The following is a 24,093-nucleotide window of genomic DNA, read 5'->3' on the forward strand; positions in this document are numbered from 1 at the left end:
AGGTTTTCAAAGGCACAGATGGGAGATGGCGTCTCATTCCCTTTGGCTATCGACACACAGGCCTTCCCTTCAACGGGACGAAGCACGTCTGTCCCCCCGCATCTCCACAGAGCGGGGCTGCATCATGGCCTTGCAGGCAACCCATCTGCTGGCACGTCCTAATGAATCCTTGACGCTGCAGCCTCTGAGGATGAGCTGGTGTACCCCGAAGCCTGTCTGCCTTTCCCAACTAAATTAGCGTAATAAAAGGTATCTCCTCTCCCACTCAAATCTTACCCTGGGCACATCCAAAGCCCTACACAATTACAAGATTATTGCTCTTCTGTGTATGTTCCTTCTGGCTATTTGCTCTTAACCATCTGCCCCTGTGGAAAGCAATCTGGCATGTGCCGAAGTGAAACAGCACCGGCACTGAAGGACTACAGCCCACGGGTGGTCCTTTCCATCATTGTCTCAAATCTAAATGTTCTCAGCCTTAGGCCATCTTTCCCAGTTTGATACTCCCTAATGGGATACTGGCTAATACCTGTTGAAGGAGATGGTATTAGCACTTCTTCTGGTCATTGCTCATATGCCAAATCTCCCAGTCGCAAAGCCTGCTCTGGGAGAAGGGTAGATTTCACAACATTTCCACTGCTACAATTTAAGCGCTCAACTTTTTGCTGCATTCCTGGAAATACAAAGCCTGCAACAGCCCGCTATAGGCTTGACGACCACCACAATCCCCCTCTCCAACCTCCTCTTCTCCTCTCCGCCCATGCCCAGCTCATTCCTTCTCTCCCCTGTGGTCACTCCAGCCGCTCTCCCTGCATCCCACGACCACGGTTTGCAACCGCCTCGACGCCCGGCTGCCCTGCACCGTCGCCGTCCTCCAGCCGCGGCTGCGCCGGCGTGACTTGCCCCTGCACGCAGGACAGCTCACGGCACCTTTTGGAGTGGTTCTTGTGCTCCTCTCTGCGGTCTTCATCGACTGCGCTGCGTATGGGACTTGACCAAATAAATCACACGGTCTTATCATCTCTTTGGGCAAACACACCACTACCCACCCATCCTCAGAGTACACAGCAAACCCCTCTCTCTGCTTCTCTTACATATTTTTAAGTGAACATGGGTTCTTTGTTCATTTTTTTTTTCTAAATGTTGCTCTTGGCTAGCGCTTTAAAGCTCGTGTTTAACGGTGAGCGCCTGATGAGCTTAAAAGCGAAACGCTGAATCTCCAGAGATGTTCTGTGTAACAAGGATGCCCAGAGCCATCAGTGAAACACGCTTCGGGGACCGGAGCATTTCCAGCAGCTGTCCTGAGCTCTCCCTCATGTCTCTAGGAAACAGCAACGAGCTCTGGCTCTGCCACAAACCCCCGTGCGATGGCTGAACAGAGGGCAAGGCCACCTGAACCGTGCCCTGCCATTGAGTATACCGAAATGGGCTTGAGCGGACATCACCGTAACGCGCTCAGCTGCAAGGCGCGACGGCTCCGGAGCCGTTTCGCCTCACGGCTGAGCCCCTGGGCAGCAGGGCAGCTCTCCCAGGGACGTGCAGAGGGCACAGCCGAACAGCCCATCTGACTTACCCAGCCCCTCCGCTGCAGGCAGAAACAGGCCCAAGGCTGGGAGATCTCTGCTTTGCTAGCAGTCACTGGCAGACGAGACTTCTCCAGCAACAGAACATCAGCAAATTATTACTAATTTTATGCTTTCTGCTTTTAATAAGATTGCTGGTATCGCGCAGCAGCAGCAGCAGGAGGGGGGAAACGAAATCAAGGTGCATGTGGATCGACTGGCCTTTCTGCTTCATTCCCTCCCTCTCCAACAGGATGGGAAACTGCTCTCTTGGAGACCACCACTTTGGATGTGTGCTTTCAGCCAGGAGCCTCTTGCAGACTCCAGCCAGCCCAGGAGAGAGACAAGGAGCTCTCGGCAGTACCGAAGCATTTCTCATGCCTGGGAAGTCGCAGGGCTGTAGGTTTGGCATTACTTCTTCTTGCGTCTCTTTAAAGAAGCAGAGGCCAGAGGGACTTGGCCCAGGTTGAGCTTACTAGAGAAACTGTGTCCTTCAGTTATTGCTGCTGCTTTTGGGCAGAAGGCTGGACTTGAGCTCTCTGAGGTGCCTTCTAATCTGAAGTTTTCTATGACCAAAGCTGTATTACTAAAGAAAGAGCTTTTGCCTGCCCTGAACATCCCTGCCTGAGCAGAGATGCTCCCACCTCGTCGCCCAGTGGGGTTTCAGTGTGGGGGCCAAGCAGCTCCAGGCTCTTCAGCAGAGCAAGGCCATCACCAAACCCCTTGGGCTTCATGCAGTCCTACCTCTACGTATGCGATTTCTCCGAGAGCAGCTCCTCTACGTACGCGAGTTCTCGAGAGCAGGGGAGGCTCTGCAGGAGTGCACTGAGCTCCTGCACGTTTAAATCAAAGACTGTCGCCACTGCTGTCCATAGGGGAGGGCTCTTTCTGCTCTCCAAGGAGAAAACCAAGGGCGGGTGCAACAGAGATCAAAGGGCAGGTCCAAGGACCAGCATTTCACATCTCCTTGGAAGCATCACTTTAGAAATACTTCCCATCACCATGGATACTGGAGCACTGGGAACGCAACGCTCGCCACCGCAGCGGCAGAGGTGCTCGGGTGGCTGCTGCCAGGAAAGCACTTAGAGCAGAGCGAGGAAGCTCAGATCTCGCCTCGGGTGCAGGAAAAACACAGCAAATCCAGTTTTTCTCTTCTGTTAACTCCTTCCTCCAGGCACTGGAGTCTGAGCCCCTACCTCTGGATCCAAGCTTCCCAAGTTGGAAAGGGTTGGATTTGGGATTACTCCCAAAACGTGATAGCAACCAGATTGCGTTTGGTGCTGTAGGTACCCAAAAAGCTAGTCTGGATCCCAGAGACTTCAAAACAAGGAGGGAACAGGACTTAGGGGGAAGGGCAGAGATGGGAAAGCACCTCGTTCCCAGGCTAAGAACAACCAAGAGTCCTACTTCAGACAGGGAGCAGACTGGGCGTGCGCTAGATGCTCCGTCCCCGTATCGGGTGTGCGCAGGGGGCATTTCACAGGCCCCTTGCCTTCCTCTGGCTGGGTGCTGGAGATGGCCTCAGGCAGACCAGCTCGGCAGCGCTGCAAACCCCAAGCTCCCTAGTAGCCATTTGCACCCAGCAGCGAGGCCAGACTGGTCGGCGTTTCTCCAGTAAGCTCAGGACATGCTCCAGTGGCTGCAGCACTTTGCTCCACAGTCCATCAAATCCATCCCTTGGGACGCGCCATGCTTTTTTACCTGTGGGGACGCTGAGCAGAAAGCAGCCCTGGCACCAAGACGCGTGCATCACCCCGCGGTCCCCAGGCCTCCCTGGCTGCACAGAGGACGCCACGGCGAAACCAACGGAGCAACTCTGCGGGTGCCCCGTTTGCTCAGGAGCATCGAGAGGGGGAACACCCAGACCTCTGGTCTCCTCACTTGCAGACCTATAATCCCTTTCGGAAGCAGGGCAACGTGGCACAGCACAAGGCAGGAAGGAACAGGCGGACGGTGGAAGTGGTTTAACGCCTGGGAAGGAGCATACCGAAGCCAGCGCGGTGCCCAGAGCGAAGGCGCAGGGCAGCGCAGGAAGGTGGGAATTCAGCAAGTGCAAAGATTTAAAACCTCTGAGGATTTCAACTTCCAGCTCTCCTAATGCAATCCAGGAACGAGCTCTTTGGAAACCCCACTCCCTCAAGCGCAGAGGATGTGTTTGAAGTGGCCTCTTGAGAGCCCACACTAAGATTTTCAAGGAAAATAAATCCCAGAGAGAGGGACAGAGTGACAAAAGCACTTGAAGGCAGTATGAGACTAGGAAGGGTGTAGGCAGGGGAGGATGAGAGTCGTTATCGGGAAGGCTAACCAAATGAACTGGATGGATTATGAGAAGATCGTAGACGCATTAATAAAAAAGGAGAAAGAATAAATCAATATTTCTGGAAGAGCTGAGATAATGAATGCCTTTAAAAAAATTATTCTTTAATAAGAAAGGGCGTATGGCTAATTAGGAAGTAATGAAGAACTTGTCAGTGTATCTACAGAGAGCAAGGAGGCGAGGGGGCTCCATACCCAGGACTGAAGGATATCTGAATCACTGGAGCCGAGCAATACATCTTAGTGTCACAAGGAAAGCAGTTAATGGACTCACTGAATTATTCATGACTATTTATGAAGAAGTGAAAAATTCAGGAAGTACCAAGGGATGGGAGAGGGGAATAATTCACATTTACTTCAGTAATAGTTTTTTTTAGAGGAAAGAAAGAAGTGCTCCCAAGACCTTAAAAGAAAAACCAGCCTAAGGAGAGAAGGAGCCACAAATACAGTAAATACATCTAAAAGTCCCTAGAGAATAATATCCTGTCTCTGTGCGGGGAGGATACATCTGGATGTTGGACTCTCACATCCCCTTGCAGCAAAAGCATCACCAGCAAGGCCAGGGCTCACCCCGCAGGGAGCCCAAGCCTCGCCAACGTGGTCCCCGCCACGTGGGAAGGCCTTGAGAAACTTGGCTTCTCCGAGGACTTCAGGTGCGTGGCTGGGATCCGAGCACAGCCGGGTGGATGGAAAGCCAAGCTGGGGGCCCATCGTGGGGCACAGCAGCCAAAAGCAACAAAATCACATCATGTGAAGGAGGAATATCCCTGGATCGGCAAATAAGGGTTTGCCAGCACCACTAAGAGTAGGCATCAAACCAGCTCTAAGATATCTTCCTGCCGTAAACATGCATAAGAAATAGCTGTGAGCTCCAGCCGGGAAGGACATCGGAAGAGTCACATCGCAATCACCTCCAACCAGTGTGAAATGAAAAAGGACGCTTGGGAAATAGCACAATGAGAAAAAAAACGGAGGTGTGCAAGACTTCTGCGCCGTTGCAGCATGGCTCCAGCTCCCCCAGCAAGGACAGGTACCTCTCAGCTGGGCTAGAAGGGGCAATGACCACCAAAGAAACTGGGAGAGAAGGAGCCCGGCAGAGGCAGAATGGAGGAGCGGGGGAAGCTGGGGAGGGCAGGAGGGACAGGAGGACAGCAAGAGAGGGAGGCGAAGTCTTGGGGAGGACTAGCGAACATTGCGTCTCGGTCCAAAGTCCTGCACAAGACCCTGGCTACGTGCTCACCATGCACAGGGTTTCCTCCAGCTGATGATGACACCCTTAAAAATCCAGATATACCTAACACTTGCTTCTGTGCTGGCTCGGCCCGATCGGGAGAGGGGACAGAAGTCAGTTCTCCTTTATCTCGAGCAGGGGCTGTGACTATCTCACAGGAGTCGCTGCTCCCTCATTCTCCTACTAAAACACCAACAGGTCTAATGTGGGATGAGAAATCATTTAAACCCTTAAAAACAAACATGGGAATGAGGTACCCAACGCGCTGAGAAGCCCAAAGACCACACGAGAAGGGAGAAAATGGTGCGGAGGAGTGAGGCCCCAACACAAGAGCTGCCTCTCTCTCCTCTGCCGCCCACTTTGTAGGAAAGGAGCTTCCAGGAGGCCGGGGAAGCAATGTGGGAGATGCAGGAGGGCCTGAGAAGATCAAGGAGCTTGTGACAGTGAAAGGACAGTCAGGGGTGACACAGAAGTGATGGTGACCTCTCCTTGGGGTGTGACAGCCAAAGGAGGCCAGGAGATCCAAGGGGAAGGGCCAATTCCAGGCTGACATCCCAGGCAGGGGCAGGGCAGGAGGGATGCAGTATGGAAGATACTGTCACATCTCCCAGGAGAGCCTCTCGGGGTCACTGGGCAGCAGGTGAGAGCTGACCTGCATCTCTGTGTACCCCAACGTAAATCAGAAGAGAATCATAGAATCGTTAAGGTTGGAAAAGGTTGGAAAGGACCTCCGAGATCATCGAGCCCAACCTGTTAACCTCACTGCCTGGTCCACCTCTAAACCCTGTCCCGCACCACATCCACACATTTTTTGAACACTTCCAGGGACTGGGATTGCACCACTGCCCTGGGCAGCCCGTTCCAGTGCCTGACCACTCTCTCCGTGAAGAAATTTTTCCTAATATCTAACCTAAATCTCCCCTGGCACAACTTGAGGCCGTTTCCTCTTGTCCTATCGCTTGTTACTGGGGAGAAGACACGGGACGCACAGCCGCTCCTAATAAATAACAACCATCGTAAGAAAAGAAGCCCATCACCTTGGTCTCTGACTTGCGGCAGTAACGAGACAACCCAATGGGAACATGGGATTTTTAACTTGAGAGCTGTCAAGGCAAAGGAAAATACTGGAGAAACTCTCCTAATTTGAATAAGTGAGCAGGGAAGGGAGGGAAGGAGAGACAGGTTTAGTTCACAGAAGGCACATCAAATGGTCGTCTTCAGTTGTAAGCTGCCTTGTAAAGAGCCGCCGACGGGATTAGCAGGCGGTATCTCAAATCTCAGACAAGGCTGCGCAGCATTTATCTTTATGCACAAAAGCCCCTTTTATACCACAAAAGTACAAACACAGTTGGAAGTGATAAATTTGATCTCTTTTACAGAAAAACTTATTTTCCTTTTTTAAAAGAAGAGTCTCCGGAGACCTTGTGCAGTCTGTATACGACAGGCAGTCAGAGAGCCCCCTCATTTTGCAGAGTCGGCAAAAGCCCCACTCTTTCCACTTAAGTGAAGGGTTTGTTTTATGTCAATGGTTTAACTTAGGGGGAAAAGAAGTCTCTTGCAACATGCCTGCTGAGGGTTTGAAACTCCTGGGGAGACAGGTACTTTAGTAATATTTATAAGCTCAGCTTCAAACCCAGCCCGAAGCTGGCCAGCTCGCAGTAGCGGTCTGCAGCGTCTCGGGAGCTCTGTTACTCCAGTCTCCAGCTCTGCTGCGACGCCAACAAACGAAGCGAATGGGAGAGCATCTCCCGGGCGCGGAAAGCAAACACACCACGATGTGGTGGCAGGGGCTGGAAGCAGCTTGTTAAAATGCTCTTTGCTCTCTCTGCTGCTGGGCTACGTAGAGGAGCAGCAGCAGAAGCGAATCTCAGATGAGTTTCACTCCTCCTGCTACTTAATTCTGGTCTGGTGCAGCAAGGACCTCATCGGTAAGCAGAGAGTACCTGCTCAGGAGAAGGGGCCGAGGGGCTTCACCTAGCCTGACAGTGTTCAGAGGTGCTCCGACAGGTATGGGTTTCATTAGGTAAGTTCATAGGGTGCAGAAGAGAAGGGTGCAGGGACTCCCATGGGTATCTGAGCTGGGATGCCCACCCCACAGAGCTGGATGAACAACAGACCTACTCTAGTGGGATCAGCCCAGTGCTCTGCCTGAGCTCATTAGCCCCAACTCTTCATTAGCTCCCAGGCGGTCAGCGTGAGTGTCCCTGCCATGCCGCCTTGGTTTCACAATCCATACGCACAGGACGAGCCTGGGTTTGTCCCGTGGCTGCCCCGTGCTCTTCGGCCTGTCCGTACCACCCGGCTCCGGGCAGAAAGCCGGACAGGGCAGCACGCGTGCTCGCCTTCAAAGCACCAGTACCGTGAAGAGGCTGCGGCTGCTTCTCATGACGGCTTGGAAGGAATAAAGCACAAAGGCTCTGAACACAAATATTGCTGAAAACCAGGGCTTCTAATATAACTCTAAAATGTCAAGTTTGGGCTTTTTTCAGTGGCGCATTGCAAGGGAAGGGGGTAAGTTACAGAAGTGCCAGGGCCTGTTCCTTTGGGTTGCAGGTTTGATCCTTGAAGATTTTGACTTACCTAAATACGTTTCTGTTTAAACTTACAACCAATTTTCAATACAGAAGGGAAAACCAGCTCATTAAGCAAAGCTTGCCCAGACCCGTCCTTCCCTTCCTTCTCTCAAGGACAGGGAAGGGGCTCGCAAGGCTCCCAGCAAAGCAGCAACCAAATGCACTCGCTGCAAATGCAGCGGTACCGGGAGCACACAGCACCGTGAGCTCCGAGCCGTCACGAGCAATTCCACTGTGGAAAGCCACCGAGGCGGCACCTGTGTGCCACGGGACGAGCCCTTAAGAGGAGGAACATATTTCATGCTGCCGGGTGTAACAGCCCCGAAATAAAATCCCAGTTTTGCAAGGCAAATGGGTCACTGGAAACCAGCCGCCCGTGGAGGGAGCACGTGGAGGGCTGCACAGAGCTGCGGCCAAGATGCTTCTCAGCAGAACCAGAGACCCTTCTCCCCCTCCACTCCTCCTCTGCCTGCCACATTCGCATCCCATCATCTCCACATCCCTTGTCTAGGGCCAGGGATGCTACTGGTATTTAATTATAGACTACGTTATCTGCCACTCTGAACACATACATTAAAAATAATCATCTGAATATCAACTCTGTCTCAGAATAAATACCGATGCTTTATTGCAGAGCCATGCAGTCGTTGAAGCAACCTGCTTTTAAAATATTCTCAGTGATGAAGGGGTAGATTAATGTATTTATGGACACGCAAAATTGTGAATGCAGTAAGCTGTTACATAAACTGTTATATAAATTACCTACCGATTGCATATAGATTTTCAGAGTCAAATTCCACCAACCTCACACTGAAGGAGTAAATCAAGTTACCACGGTTATTCCTGACGGCAGGGACCACTCTGCACAAATGAAGGAGGCAGAATCTGGCCTTAAATTACACACACGACACACATTTGTGATATTACTTGTATTCAGAGATCGCTTGGCTCCTTCAAACTGCAACTGCAAATCAACTTGGAGACCCCAAACCAAGTAAACTGTCTATTTAAACAAAATGACTGCAATATAATAAATATTGATTTTGTAAACATTTTACTGAGGCTAAAAGCTTCTCACAGAGACGGTCATTAGGCACATAACTCTGCTCCAGATCCCTGGTAAGCACCGTTATTAATAGGTCATATATTATAGCGGAATCTCAGGGAATCGAAATCAGCACAGCTCCCCCGAACTCGACGCCGCAGCACATGCTCTCACCAGGGGATGATGTTGGTCCTGTAAGCTTCGTTATATTTCATTTAAATCACATGTATTTTGGGGCACGTACAAGTAAAGTGGATGTTTTCTTGGGTTCGGGAACCCTGCTGTGATGGTGTAAGCCATTCCCACTCTTCTGGAATGGCTTAACACCTGGCAGCTGCATAAACACAAATTCTACTTGTATGTTTTTGTTTTAAATGACACTCATTTTACTGTTTATAACCCACAAGGTGAGGAAAAACACATTCACTAGAAGGGAACTGTTCCATGACCTACCTGAAGACAACTCTGAACAAATCGCACAATAAAATACCCTTCCGACAGCCTTGGTGATCTCTGCTGGAAACCACCAGTCCACATGCTGGGTAAGGAAAAACTCCAGTATCCCACCCCTCCAATCCCAGCCTCCGGATTAAAGATGAGCTCAACTCGCTTATTTTTTGGCTTTCCTCTTATCTGACAATATGATTCCTCTCTGTAGTAGGGAATCACCACCAATCCAATGACGAAAACCCAAGGAGCCCTTGCAGGACTGGGGGAGGATGAAGCCCTCGGACACGTGCTGCTGACAGACGGGCTTCATCGGGTGCTGGGGAGGACGGCTGCGGGCGGTCCAGATCACCCGCCGAGCGCCGGCCGGGTGCCATACGCTGGAGCTGGGCAACCATAAAAACCCTCCAGTTTTGCAAGAGTATGTAGGTCGATCATCGGGTTTCTGTCACCTCTCATCACACGCACAGAATGGAGATGGGACAAACCACTGCGGTCAATAGCATTCGATGGCACGATCTGCACAAGGCCGTAGCCATATCTTAAGGCTATCACGTTCTGCACGTGTTGCCCTTCCAGACCCATCTGGCATCAAACTGCTCAACTGTCACAGAATCACAGAAGGGTTTGGGTGGGAAGGGACCTCTAAAGGCCACCCAGTCCCACCCCTGCCATGGGCAGGGACATCTTCAGCCAGACCAGGTTGCTCAGAGCCCCGTCCAACCTGGCCTTGAATGGTTCCAGGGATGGGGCATCCCCCACCCCGGTGGGCAACCTGGGCCAGCGCTTCACCACCCTCAGCATAAACAATTTCTTCCTTCTATCTAGTCTAAATCTCCCCTCTTTCAGTTTAAAACCATTCCCCCTTGTCCTATCACAACAGGCCCTACTGAAAATCTGTCCCTCCCTCCCAGATCCCTCTGGGGCCACAGGCTGGTTTGTAAAACCCAAGACTCTTGGACCTGACATGACTCACGACAACCGCAACAATTTACAGCTTTACTGAAGCCAGATCTGCGGCATATGGCAGGAAGGGCTTTTATCCTACCTTACACAGCCTGCTGCAGTCGTGACATAAATTATTCCCCCAACTTTCCTTTCGATGCATCACAAGATGAACCGAGATGCCAAATGCTGAGTGCATGTGCTCCTGCAGAAAGATGATCTGTGCTAATTGCCACCAACGACCTTGCGCAGTGCCATCCTCCTGACATTGCCTCTGCCGAGTTGCAAACGATCCCAGGAACTGAAGCAGCCCCATAAAAGCATCCTATATTTCTCACTCAGCAGACGAAACATCACGTAATGGCAGGAGGTATTCCCCCAGGCCACGCTCACGTTTGAAGTGGGCTGTGTATTCCCGTTGTTTCTAGAGGAGGCACAGGGAAAGGATCACGCTCAGGCTGGAAGATGCTTAAGTCGATGAATCTATGTTGATTTACTCCACCTGAGAAATAGGGCAGGAGCCTGGGGTAAAGAGCCCCCGCTTATAAATCTGATCTCACCACTTCCAGTGCTTTCCGAGATCCTGAGCATGGTCAGACTTCGCTTCCCAACGCTGCCCACTCTCAGGTGAGGACTGACCATGCAGCTACCAGCACGTAGACAGCTACAAAACCCTGGAAATCAAACCTGTGAGGCATGAGCTAAAAGTCAGCTAAAGCACTACATGAGCAGCTCCACCAGCTTTGGCATTTTTCCCCACGATAACCTACTCATCCAAGTCTCAGGATACCACCGAGAAGACGTGGCTTGCTTCTTCCTCCTCCTGCTGCATTGCACCGTGCCCTCGCTCGCTATGCGCTAAGAACTGCGCTATAGTTGAACAAAATATCTTTTGCCTGAACAGAAATGGGGTTGTTTCAAAACAAAATCCACCTGCATTGGTTCTTGCAGCGTACTGGAGCCAGCTGACTCGCTTTGAATCATGAAATGGCTCTAGTTCAATCACAAAGAGAGTTCAGATGAGATTTCAGTCTCATCAGGCAGAGCTCCTTACGTTTTCGACATCGCTAGGGGAAAGAGGCGTATTTCTCCTGAGAGCAGCTAGGAAAGGAGTCAAACTTGGCCGTACTAAATAAATAGCACTCTGCATTCCCTGGATCCTCCCCAACTGCTGAAGTGCTGCAGCTGCACGGTGGGGAAGGAGAAAGCAGCCGAGACCATGGGGTGGGATCTTACCTCCTTTCCCTTCCCTCCTCTCGCCTTTCTTCCCTGCAACAGATGCATTCCTCCAGGCTTCACACAACGATGAGACATCCCAGCAGCAGAGCAGCGTGGTGGCCTTCCTCTGGCACCCACCTCCCACTGCCAGCTCATCGAGGGACCACACATCAGGCCAACCAGCCACATCTGGCACATCTGCCAAAAGCAAATACCTGGGGCACGGCAAGACGAGCCAGAAACCTGCTGCAACAGGCAGCTGGTCAGCTTGCAATTTGGCAGGGTCTGCGCAACGGAGACGTGGGCAAGTCACCTGCCAGCCAGAAACGGAGGAGGGATCCTCCTCGGAGCTGCTTGCAGCGTGCCCTTCACCATCTGACAAGCCGGCGCCGCGGTAGGAAATCAATACAGAGCCTAACCGTTGCCCAAGTCACAGATGGATCGACTGATCGGTCATCTGGTCCGTAGCTCCAGAAGCACAGCGTGACACACGCAGTCGATACGATCAAATAACCTTCTCGCCCCTCGATCCGGGCTGTCATCTGCCATTAGCAGAGCAGAGAGGAAGGTGCAGCGCTCGGCTCCCCTCCATCGCACCGAGCAGCCAGAGGGCCAAATTTAAAACGACACAAAACCACAACTCTTTGCAGGTATAGGATTTTTCTTTTTTTTTTTTTTTTTTTTTTGCCAACAACAAATTTTAACTGCTGTGCTCCGGGGGAGGTGAGAAGTAATCTCATAGGTGAGAAACTGCGTCTACGCGCTTGCTCTGATTCACCGAGCTGTGGGCTGACGGCGGCACAGACCTAAGCAAACGCCCTTTCAGGTCCTCATTTCCAGGGAATTCAATGTCAAGATGGAAGAAGTGTTGGTGCAGGATGGATACAGGACAAACTCGGCCACGTCTGAGCTGCGGAGCTGAGTGGGTTTTATGCAACAGCGCGATTTGAACCACTGCTGCTGCTCCTCCTAGAAAAGACCCTCACAAAGAGCTGGCTGTAGATTAAAAATGGCCTAAGAAAGAGGCAGTCGGCCGAACTACAAAGGAGCACCAATAAAATATACATCGAAACAATCAGAGAGGCATTTTGACTGCTTCCTCAGACAGCAAGACTAAGACTTCACTGGCTTTGCCATGAAAGTCGAGGCTTGTTTTACGCTTCTGTCTTGCACCCCGCCGAAGAAAGAGCGCTGTGTTCCCAGGAAACAGTGGCATCTGTCACCGAGCCCAGGGACGACGCCAGCTCTCACCCAGCATGCAGCTAATCCGACACCGTTTGCACATCAAGGGCTCTCACCAGTTTACCATTTCAGACGCCCCAACTCAAGAAAGCATTTAAGTCATGCCCTTAAATCTCTGTGACTTCAATTTAAGACTGAGCATGTATGGAGGTGCTTTCCCAGGGAGGGAGGCTGATGCTCTCATTATGTCCTTGATGGGATTTCACCCAGCCCCGACAGCTACGATGCCCTCGGCGTTGTTGGAAGTTCTCAGCACGTCTCCACGTGTAGCAGACGGTGCTTGGTTATGAATTTGCATTACACCGTGATCAGGTTGCTGGGCTGGAGGAAGGGAGCTGTGCTAAACCTATGTTTCCAAGAGGCAGCTCTGGACAAGCTAGGGCAGTCTGAAGCAGGGGGAAGGACAGACAGGGAGGCTTAGCAATTATTTACCCAGCAGAACAAGGCAAATCCTCAGCAGGGAGAGCTGACCACCAGTCACAGCCACAAGCCCATCCCTTCTTTTTCCAGCATCCTCAGGGAAATGCTGCCACAGTTCCCCTCCTCGCTGCAATACCAACAGCCGGAGCCGCACTTGCCAGCATCTTCCCGCTCCTCCCCTGCTCCGGGCTGAATCACCGGGTGCTTTGGGTAACACAGCCCAGCCCTGCCAGGAAGGGGAGCAAGGGAAGGCTGGCTCTGACCCCAAAGCAGTATTTCTGTGTCTTGAAATCAATAAATACGCCTTGTAAGAAATGATCCATTTCAAAGCTCGACACAACCCTCCCTTTTCCCAGCTTCATGTACTCCAATCGAGAGACCCCAGCACAAAGTCAGAGAAACTTGTTTGGAAAAGGATGCTTTCCTAACAACTCCCTGGAGTCAAACCCAAACCTCTGAGCCTGCCTTACAGACGGAAAGGTCCTTCCCAAGCAGAAAGCCCACCAGCATAGCAAAGGGACAGAGACCCTGGTCAGGCAATGCACTGAGCGCTGGGCCAGGAGCAGCAGTTCTTTTCATCAGCAACAGACGATGCCTGCAAAGGTGAAGAGGGAAAGAGCAGGGAGGAGGAAAGTGGCAAAGTTAAAAGAATTAGTGAATTAATGCCTCTTGAATCAAGGGGCACTGGTTATCTGGGAAGACAGAGGGATTTCATCAGAGAAGACCCCAAGAGCTGCAGGTGGAAAGCAGCTGCAGCTCCACAGCACAGGCTCGAACAAGCGCTGCTACGGACGCATTACGCACCCTTGAGCTGAAAGCACAACCATAAGCCGTCATTAATTCACACACGCTAAACGATCCTGCCGCAGGGCACTGTGACAAGAGAAGGGAACTGACAGCGCGAATCCAGAAGGACTAGACAGGGAAAAGGGAAAAATGGAACTAAATGCAAGGGTCTGACCTCTAAAAACACAAAAAAACGGGATCACTGGTTGAAAGATGTGCCACAGTCCCAGGGTTCACGCAAATAATTTGATATTTGCCCAGGTGCTTGGGCATTACGCCTCTCCTCTCCACGCTGGAAGCAGCAGCCCCAGGGCGGGCACGCAGGCGGGGATCTCCGCACGAGGCGCGGGAAGCTGCAAACGCGATCTGGGCGCTGCCGCACCGGCGGAGCCGCGCTCGTTCGCACCAGCTGCGGGTCCGACCTCGTGCCGACGGGCAACGGCAGCCGCGGCTCCAGCCCACGGCACTTCGGGCAACAAGCGTGCGTGCCTTATCAACACCCAGTTCCCATCCTTTTTTTAAATCCATCAAGTAATATAAGGTTAGTAAAGGGGAAGGGGTAATTAAGACTGATGGGAAGTCCCTCAACTGTTAGATCCCTTCCAGAGCGCTTTCTGCTGTGTTACAGAACTGAGCGTGCACCTATTAACACCCCTGTATTTCTGTGATGCGGGGAATTTAATGGTTAATCAAACGTAAAAAACGTAACCCAAAATCTAGTCCATGCTGCGCCTGCTGTATCATGGTTTGGTATCACCCCTCACAGTCAAGGACCTCTCTGCTCTCGCCTGCTGCTACAGCCAGATGCTGGCCTACGAAAATTTCAAAATGGACTTGGTCTTATTCTTTCTAGCTAGAAATTCTGCGCTTACCAGAAAAGCCGAGCCTCCGCTGAACTCTTCCAGCAAGCTCCAGGTCAGGCTGTCCCCAAAAGCTGCATCTAATTCTGAAGTCAAAACGTGAGTTAGTTCAGACCGCCAACAAAATTTTCCTTTGAACAGGAAAGCTGAATCCTCTGACGCGCGGTTCTCAGCTCTGGTCTCTTTTGCTTTATAAACTGATGTATCTGCTTTCTGCATTCATCAGCGAGCTGCCGCTGGTACGGGTGAGAGTTGGGCCCAGTTTCTACATACATCTGTCTCCTTGTTAGAAAGCTTAATCGCTTTTTCTTTTTACGGCTACCCAGTAGGACCCTCACCCAGTAAGCCACCCCTCAACGGCGGTCCCAGAGCGCCGGTTTACCAAACCATCCTACTTGCACAGTCTTTTCAGTTACAACTTGGATGGTCCATGAGAATTTGAAACTTTCCTCCAGAGAGCTTTGGTACCATTGCTTTACCCTTCACAGCGACCGGGCTTCTAACACACCAGCCTCCACCTCTCCTTCTGGGACGCTACCTGAGCCAGGGTCACCAGAGATTTATACCATGAGCTCTCTTTGGCTTATGCGCTTCCTCTAAATAGATATTTATCCAATTCATCCCAGTAGGACTAGCTGAATGAACAGGGAATGAGCTGGCTTATTTATAAGCCAATTTAACAGGTAAAATGCATACCACAGCCACACAGAGTGCCTCATCCCCAAAATAAAGCAGGGAACAAAGTTGTCAAGAGCGGTTTTGAGAACTGGGGAGTTGTAACGATTCAATTGTCTTTTTTTTAATTATTCTTTGATACAGCTGGGAAGAGCACATGCAATTCGAAAGCACTCTGCTTTAAATGAGTACGTAGGCGAATCATGCAAGTTAATCAAGGGATGCAGAAAATTCCTTCAAGCTTTAGGAAAGAGAATGAAAATACCTCCAAAGGGTAGGTGCTGGATCTCTAGAAAGTACACTGCAAGACTCCTTGATAGGATTTTGTGGTCACACGTGAACAGGTTCTGGCACGTGACACCAAGCAAAGTTTGCCCTCCAAAAACCTGAACTTTTGGGTGCTGGTTTATTTAGAAGAGTGGGAATAAGCAATGCAGAGCAGCCCCATAAGCTGCTTGAGAACGTGTTCCTGACCAAGATCCACCCTGCACCGCTGTCAGCTCTCCCAGTTCATCTTGTGAAACCTGGTAAATAAACAACAACGTCGTTTTCTCACTTTCACGTCATTTACTTAACACCAGGTGCAGCGTTTGCTCTGCTTGCTAATTCTCCTGGTTTTTCAGGCTCGATGTGGTGACAGGAGAATCTCTGGGTGACACACTGATACCTGTTGAAATTTCCAGGAAAGAGAGACAAGAATTAGGCCATGGGCTGATGTTTCACTCACCTCAGTTGCGGTGCTCCTGACTTGCACCACAGTAGACACAGCAAGAAATAGCAAGCCAGTGGGATCCTTCATTCATAAAATGGCCAAGAGAAGAAAAAGATCAGATATAACTGCGTGGGGAGAATGGAAAAGGTTTGATATTTACAGAGCGCAGAAACCTTCTGGATGAAGACAGATCCCACCAGACATCAGTCTGCACGCTGAGATGCTGCAGAGCCTTTGGAGAGCACAGATGGTGCAACACAGGTTGGTGTATTTTTGGACTTCCCGCTGGAACTGATGAAGCTGCAGTGATTTACACCCGCTCCGAGATGGCCCTGGGCCCATTTCCATCTGCAAATACCTAAGAGGACATCTCCTGGCATCAAGTGCCACCCGGGCTCCAAGAACGCCTTGTAGGACTTGCTGTACCGTGTTACCTTTGACTAACGTGATACTCGTGGTTGCTCCTTACTCTGTTAACTGCGGTAAGTGCGGAGGAAAGAGCCACCTGACAGAAAGCTTTTTTCCTAAATAAATTAATAGAAGGCAGAAGCATCACCTCTGGATCCCGGACAGACACAAGCTGGTGTAAATCCATTGACCTCAGTGACATTTCTTTGCTTTTTTTCTGACTTCAAAGCATCTCAGCCTGTTTGTCACTCTCAGGATTTGGCCACAGAAAAAAGGAGCAATGGGGAAGGCTGTTTGGCATTGCTAGAGAAGGACAGGAGAGACCCTGCCGCTGCAGATGGCAGGCGATGGAGCAAGCACGGTGGGATTCGGCAAGGCCATCAAACCAAGGCTTGGGAAAGCGCGTTGCTTGCGACAGGAAAAGATTAAGGATTCTCACTGCTTCTGTTTTAGCAGCAAATATTTTACTTTGCAAACGCAAACAGATCTTTGTCATACAGCAGCTCCCTGGATACTTCCCACGAGTGCTGTGGGCTACAGGAATTCCCATGGACCCAACAGCGGTACGTTCACGATGCCTCAAGAAAGCGACTCCCCACAAAAGTTTCTCTGGCAGCTAGCGCGGCGGCCCGGCCAAGCGAGCTAATGAATAACGCTGTCTGCTTGGCCCTGTCTCGGCTCTGATGCCCACTGTCCCCCAGGCAGAAAGTAAGAGGCACTGGAGGTGTTTTCCATCCCCTAGTTCACCCCAGATGTGCAAAACAACTGAAACAAAGTCATGCCTACTATACATAGGATTTTTGATTCTTAAAAGAAGAGCTCCCACCGCATCCCACATCCCATCTGTGCTAGTGACGGTCTGGATGAGCTGAGGTCTAGAGAGCACCTCTGCTAATGAGCCTCGGACTGCTAACAGTCATTACAGCTGATTCACCAGAGTGCCTAACGTCGGCTTACAGCGTTGGTCTCTACCGCAATCTGTGCAGAGATGCTGCAGGGGTTTGCAATCAGAGGATAGTTTGTGTCTTCAGCCTGGGCAATCCCATCCTGGGCAGTTAAATCCCACGTAAAAGTATAACTGAGAGCACTGTTTACCTTCCGCTGAAGCCAAGACCTGTTTCTGCTTCACTACAAGAGGAACTGGACAGGCTGCCTAACCTGCTCCCCTTTCAGTGTCAAGGCAAAGCAGACAGCGGTCCCAGCCCAGCGTCTTGGTTTAAGGCAAAAGGAACGTGAAAGAGATGCTGGTGGAGAAAAGAGGCAGAGACCCATGAGCCCCTGCAAAGAAAACCCACGATCCCAACCCAAAGCAGACGAAAGCTTCTTGCTTGACTGCCCAAAAAGAGAGCAGAAGCTTGCATCACCGTTCACCGTGGGACCACCGACCTCTTCAGCCTCCTTCTGCGCACGGTAAATCCAGGTTCATATTTGCTGCAGTGGGGTACCGATCTCACAGACAAAAGCAGCCTCCGGCAGGCATGACCCACCCCTGCTTAAAAGCTACTGCCAGAAACCATGAACTTCTGGGAGACCTCTCCAACATGCATTGGCAAGGGTGCAATGTTTTCAAGACAGAGCTTGATCAACTGATGGATGGGATTTCAGGGCTGTCGGAGATAGCCGGGGACTGGCCTGCGTGACCCTGGAGGCCCCTTCCAGTCCGTCTGTATACATATGTCGGTATTTATCTATCTATCCATCTATATATAAAAAACCATTAGCGAGCTGCTGAGCCTGCACTCACCGCACGCTTCCCAGCAAAAGCAAGAGGGACTTGAACGCGCAAAGAATAAATGATTCAGCTCCATCTTGTGTTTCTGCTTTTGACATGCCGAGCAGCACTCCAGCTTGTCAGGATAAAATCCAGACAGCTGCAATATATGTACAAAACTGGGACAATTCGGATTAAAAACCCATTTTCCTCTATGTTTCTCCGAATATTTACCCCTCTCCCAACAGCTGCCCTGAAAGGAAGATAGGAAGAGAGAGGATTTCCCATGATCTGTGTCCAGCTTAGAAATCCTACCTCCCTCAATTATATTCGATTGTGCCTCAGCACAGATTATTCTGAAACGATCATCTGCGAGAACCACACAATCAGCGCGCTGTCAGAGGAAAGCAAAAATTGGGGCAGTTCCCAAAAAGGTCTGTAAAAAGCCCTTCGGTCTCCTTTCCAAAGCGAAGCACGCTGCACTTAACAGCGATTGCCTACAGCCCGGCAATCACGTACCGACGCGTGAACGCTGCTTTCAAGAACAACAGCTCATCAAGGCACTCCGGGGTCATCGCAGACTGCGGCGGGAATCGCAGTCTCCTCGGGTCAGAAATTAAGAGCACAGATGTATCCCAAAGAATATTTTGCACTAAACGGTGTTGTAAGCGTGGAGGAGTCAAGAGCTGACGACTCTGTCCTTTCCTACGAGCTGTAGGTACTCGTTACAACCACTCATCGCAGCGAAAAGATCAGGCAAAAAGGGACAGTCACCCTTTTGGTGGGTTTATCTTACTGCCAAAGACCTGTCCCCTCAAAAAAATGACACCCAGATACTTTTGCAGGAGGTTCACCGGCTCAAATCCGCAGGTGGTTTGGTTCCTAATGCCCAGTGCCAACCAGGATAAAGCTGGAAATGTCAACAGCCTCTCCCCTCGATTCAGTTACACAGCACCTCAGGGAGCGCTTCCGAAATCGCTCCTTCCTGACACCGTACTGCCACAATTGACTCAACAGACTCTTTTCCCTCCCCTAACAAGCAAACATCAGGAAATAGCAGTCAACCCCTGCGCTGTCGTATCAAAAAAGCCATTTTGACCACCTGCAGAAACACAGGCTCGCTCAAGGCAAGCGTGACTTCATTTTCTGATTTCCAAATATCTGAGCGCAATTGCACGACAACCATCATTTCAAATACCATTACAATTCCATGTCTATTAGCTGCATCAATGAAATACTGCATTGCTAAAGCTCTCCCCCGTGAAAAGGTATTTTGAAAGGAAAGCTAAGCATTCAAGGAAGAATAAGCCGTCCTAATCATTAACACAAGGACTGAACCTGACGTATCTGAGTACTCGCATACGAAGTTGTCCAGATGCTCATGCATGTATCTAAGTGCCTCGCTGCACCTGAATCAAAGCAGGAAACTGCAGCCAAAACGTTATGAAAAGGCCTTGTTTTGGAGAACAACACTAACGGTGGACCCAGCTCCGCTCCTGCTCTGTGTCAGCACAGGCCAAATGGGTTCATCCCCCACCAAGAGCGGGGCCAGGAGGAGCAGACTCTGGAGAACGGGCTGCTCTCGCACAGCCAGCACTTACTGGGTTTCAGAACAGGCAAGAGGATCAAGATGCTCACAGCATCCGATGGCTCGTGCCACGCTAACACGCCGGCGAAAAAGAGCCTCCACGGTCCTGTGAGCCGGTCAGCAGTGACCATGTGTAAGGACAAGGGTGTTGGGGACCAAAACCACTCTGGCACGTGGGCTTCAGCTTTGTAAGAGCGCAGGAAAGCCGTGGAGGAGGTGTCCCTGCTCCCAGTAAAAGGGGGTCACAACAAGCCCCTTCCAGCAGCAACAGGCACCACCGTACCCCGTCCTCCCACACCGCAACGTAACGTGGTTACCCTCTTCTCCCAGCCCTCTCAATGAGCGTCGTGACAGCACCCACTGACCCAACACGGGGCGCAGAGCTGCACCCAGCGCCCTGCGTCCTCCACGGAGCTGCCACGCAGCCCGCCACACCACGACAGGGACGTTCCTGGAAAGCGATCTGGCCAAGTCCCTTTTGGCAGGGGGTTCACACGCCTCCCCATCTCCCCAGATCCTCGTCGCAGCTTCTCCCACCTGCTCCTGCCAACACCGATTTGCTGGAGCGGGGGACAATTATTTCCATGTTCATCCGAGGAGTGACGCCCATCCCCTCGCGCCCTGTCCGCCCGCGTCCCAGTCACTTCTGCCCCAGTTCCCCAGAGTCACTGGTGCGAGGAGGGAGGGCGGCAGCGGGGTGGATGGGGTTGAGCTGAAGCTAATGACAAGCCCACGTCCCTGCCTCCAGCGCTGGGACCCTCTCCTCCAGCGAGGACATGTGTGGGAGTGATTGCGCTCAAGAGGAGCTGATCAGTATTCAGTGAAAGGCTTTGCTACCGCGCTGCCCGCTGCCGTTCCTCCTCCTCCTCCTCCTCCCAATGACTCGGTGTGCGGGAGGAGGCAGCAGCCCTTCCTCAGCAGCACCCCACTGCCACATCCCCGTCCTCCCCCACGGCAGATTTCACACCTCCCTCCTCGTGAAAGCATCGCTCCCCGTCGCTTTTCCAGCTCCACAGCGCGGGTGTCCCCGATCCACCCCCAGGCCATCACCAGCAGGCTCTGCCGGCTCCTTCGGCACAGCTTAGGCTTGTGGGGGCCAGCCGGCACGATTTGGGGACCCACGGGGGAGCATCATCTGCCCGATAGCAGCCTCCCCGTGCCGAGGGGCAACTCTCCTCCCAAGCAAGGGTGCAAAACGCAGCCCCGGCGTGGGCGTGGGCGGGTGGCGATGCTCCCACCCTGCCAGCTGGGGGAAGGCGGATCGTGTGGGGCACGGTGTGCTGGCCAGGCGGCCCCCCACAGCCACCTCCCAACCGCGGGGCTCGGCCGGGGCTGCTGGTGGAAGCCACCCCAGGGGCTCACCTTGTGGAGCTTCCACATGGCGCCCAGTGCCTTGACTTCGTGGCTGGAGTGCTTGCCCTCCTCCAGGCACTGGTAGCAGACGGGGCTCTTGCACTGCACGCAGTACATGCTGTGGTTCTCCAGCTCATGGTCGGTGCAGGTGGAGATCTTACGGGGGCTGAGGCGGCGGCTGACCCGACCCTGGGCCGGCGGGACCAGGCGATGCTTGGCCAGCGGTCCCCGCGGCGGGTGGCATCGCAGGCGACAGGGATCGCAGTAGAAGACGTCGCACTGCTCGCACATGACGGCCGCCTCCTTGGGCGCCTTCTCGCAGAGCTGGCAGCGCAGAGCCGCCGCCCTGCCTTGCTGGTAGCGGTCGATGACGCCCTCCAGCAGACGATTGCGGGGGAAACCCCGCAACCCGCGTTCGTCCAGCACCAGGCTGCGGTGGCACTGCGGGCAGGTGAGGCAGGCGTTCCGCGGCGGCGGCGGCGGCGCCAGGGCGGCGGGGGGCGGCGGGGCGGCCGGCGGGAAGACGCGGACACCGTTGGGGGACTTCTGGCAGGGGGTGGTGGGAGCGCTGGCGAAACCCCCGTAGGAGCCGTAGCCGCTGTCCGCCTCGCTGTACAGGCTCATCTTATCCAGGTCCAGGTAGTCGTAGTCGGAGACGGCCGAGCCCGAGGCGCGGCGGCTCTGCGGCGACTCCGACTCCGGCGTCTGCACCAGGATGTTGCGGGCGCACGCCTGGCACAGGTTGTGCGAGCAGGGCAGGATGATGGGCTCCCGGTAAAAGGAGCCGCAGACCGGGCATTTCAGCTCCTCTTCCATCTCTTCCATAGGGGAGGGAGGGCGGCGGCGCGGCGCCGGCAGCGGCCGCGGCAGAGCGAGAGGAGCCACCCGCACCGCTCCGCGCCTCGGCGCCGACTGCCGCCCGCCGCCCGCTCCGCCCCGCCCCGCCCCGCCCCGCGCCTCGCCATTGGCCCGCCGCCGGCGGGGAGGCGGGCTGCGCGCTGCGATTGGCTCTGCCGCCTGCCCGTCCGGCCCGCCCGCCGCCGGCGCCGCGGGGGGCTCCTCGCTCCCCGGGGCTGCGGTGCGGAGCAGCGGGGTCGGGCGCCGCGCTCGTCCCCCGCGGCTGCCCCCGCTCCCCTCGCCCCGGCTCCCCCGCCCCGGCTCCCCCCCGCGCCCAGGGGGAGCGTCCCTACCGCCACGGGCTTCTCGCCTTCCCTGCGGGCAGCCCGTGGTGGCCGCAGCAGCCTGCCCCAAGGGTGCCCCCCAAGATGGCGGCCTCCCTCGGGCCCCTACGCTGCGGTGTCCCCAGGCCCGCAGCCTGGCCGACGAGGGGCTTCAGGGGCCTCGCTGCCAGCAGCAGGAGGGCCAGCGGTGTCCCGCTGTCTGCTGCTGGCCTCTCAGGACTGTGTGCATTGGGTCACCGCAGCGAGAGTCAGGTCCCAGCCCTCAGGCGTACTGCGGTGGCCTGCTCGGCCTGAAGGGAAGGTGCCCTGGGCTCCTGGCAGCAGAGCCCCGCCAGCTCCATGGCCGCAGGACGGTTTGCAGCCTCTCTCCTGTTCGGATTTTAAGGGGATCTGGCGGGTGAGGCTCTGCTGTGGGGGCTTTGTGGAGCCGCAGGGGGCTGAGCCCTGGGGCCGGGGCTGCGTGGAGGCAGCGGTGCTGTGAAGGGCGGTGGAGTGAGAAGGAGCCCCAAGACACAGAATCACAGAACCGTTTAGGTTGGAAAAGACCCTTAAGATCATTGAGTCCAACCGTTAACCCAGCACTGCCAAGGCCACCACTAAACCATGGCCCTCAGCACCACATCTCCCCGGCTTTTAAATCCCCCCAGGGATGGGGACTCAGCCCCTGCCCTGGGCAGCCTGGGCCAGGCCCTGACAGCCCTTTGGGGGGAAGAAGTTTTTCCCAATACCCAACCCAACCCTGCCCTGGCGCAGCTTGAGGCCGTTCCCTCTCGTCCCATCGCTTGTTCCTGGGGAGCAGAGACCGACCCCCCCGGCTCCAGCCTCCTTTCAGGCCGTTGCAGAGAGCGATGAGGGCTCCCCTCAGCCTCCTCTTCTCCAGGCTGAGCCCCCCCAGCTCCCCCAGCCGCTCCTCCCCAGCCTTGTGCTCCAGCCCCTGCCCCAGCCTCGCTGCCCTGCTCTGGCCACGCTCCAGCCCCTCCATGGCCGCCTTGGGGTGCGGGGCCCAGCGCTGAGCACAGCATTCGAGGGGCGGCCTCACCAGTGCCCAGCGCAGGGGCACCATCACCTCCCTGCTCCTGCTGGCCACACTGTTCCTGATACAGGCCAGGGTGCCATTGGCCCTCTTGGCCACCTGGGCACACTGCTGGCTCATGGTCAGCGGCTGTCAGCCAACACCCCCAGGCCCTTTCCCGCCGGGCAGCTCCCAGCCGCTCCTCCCCACGCCTGCAGCGGTGCCTGGGGTTGCTGTGACCCAAGTACAGGACCCAGCACTGAGCCTGGTTGAACTTTCCTTGAGTCCTGGCAGAGCATGTCTAGGGGCAAGTTTTGCAGAGGACAGGGCATGCGTGCGATAGGGGGGGCTCCTGGGGCTCCTGCAGTTTCCCCTCTGACAGCACAAGGTGACTTTCAGAGCTGGGAGGCAAGAAATCTATCTGCTGAGGGCTGGGTCGGGGGGCTGTAGTAATAATTATTAGAATAGCCACATGTATCTAATAAATGCAACACGCTCAATAGTCCCATAGCTTTCTATGAATCATACCAGTAAGATGACTGCGTTGAGGCTTGCACAAGCACGGAGCGGGGCGCAGGCAGGGCTGGGTGGGCCGCGGTGCGGGGGTCCCTGAGCCTGGGACCCCCCTGTGGGGTGCTGCTCCGCCGCTGGAGAGCGGGGAGGGAGCCTGGCGGGTCTCTTGCCGCCGGCTCGGCAACTGGGCTTACTCTGAAGGTTGTCTAAGGTCTTTAAAATATCCTGGCAACGTGCAGTGCAGCATAGCGGTTCCTTTTCAGCCAATGGAAAAATAAGATTACTTGGAACGTCTCTG

The 24,093-nt window shown here is 53.7% G+C and overlaps 1 protein-coding gene across 19 annotated transcripts in view; it reads right to left on the bottom strand.

The window, feature by feature from the left end:
* Positions 1-21,914, bottom strand: part of TRIM9 (tripartite motif containing 9) — a gene marked incomplete at its 5' end in the record, with an annotated part of 67,827 nt that extends 45,913 nt beyond the window's left edge. For all 19 annotated transcript variants that reach the window (XM_082318900.1, XM_082318897.1, XM_082318891.1 and 16 more), the window contains one exon: positions 21,099-21,914. In XM_082318900.1, coding sequence (XP_082175026.1) covers positions 21,099-21,914 — 816 coding nt within the window. The remainder of the gene's footprint in view (positions 1-21,098) is intronic.
* Positions 21,915-24,093: the final 2,179 nt, after the last annotated feature.

Source organism: Platalea leucorodia (assembly GCF_965183815.1).
Source record: "Platalea leucorodia genome assembly, chromosome: 7".
NCBI lineage: Eukaryota > Metazoa > Chordata > Aves > Pelecaniformes > Threskiornithidae > Platalea > Platalea leucorodia.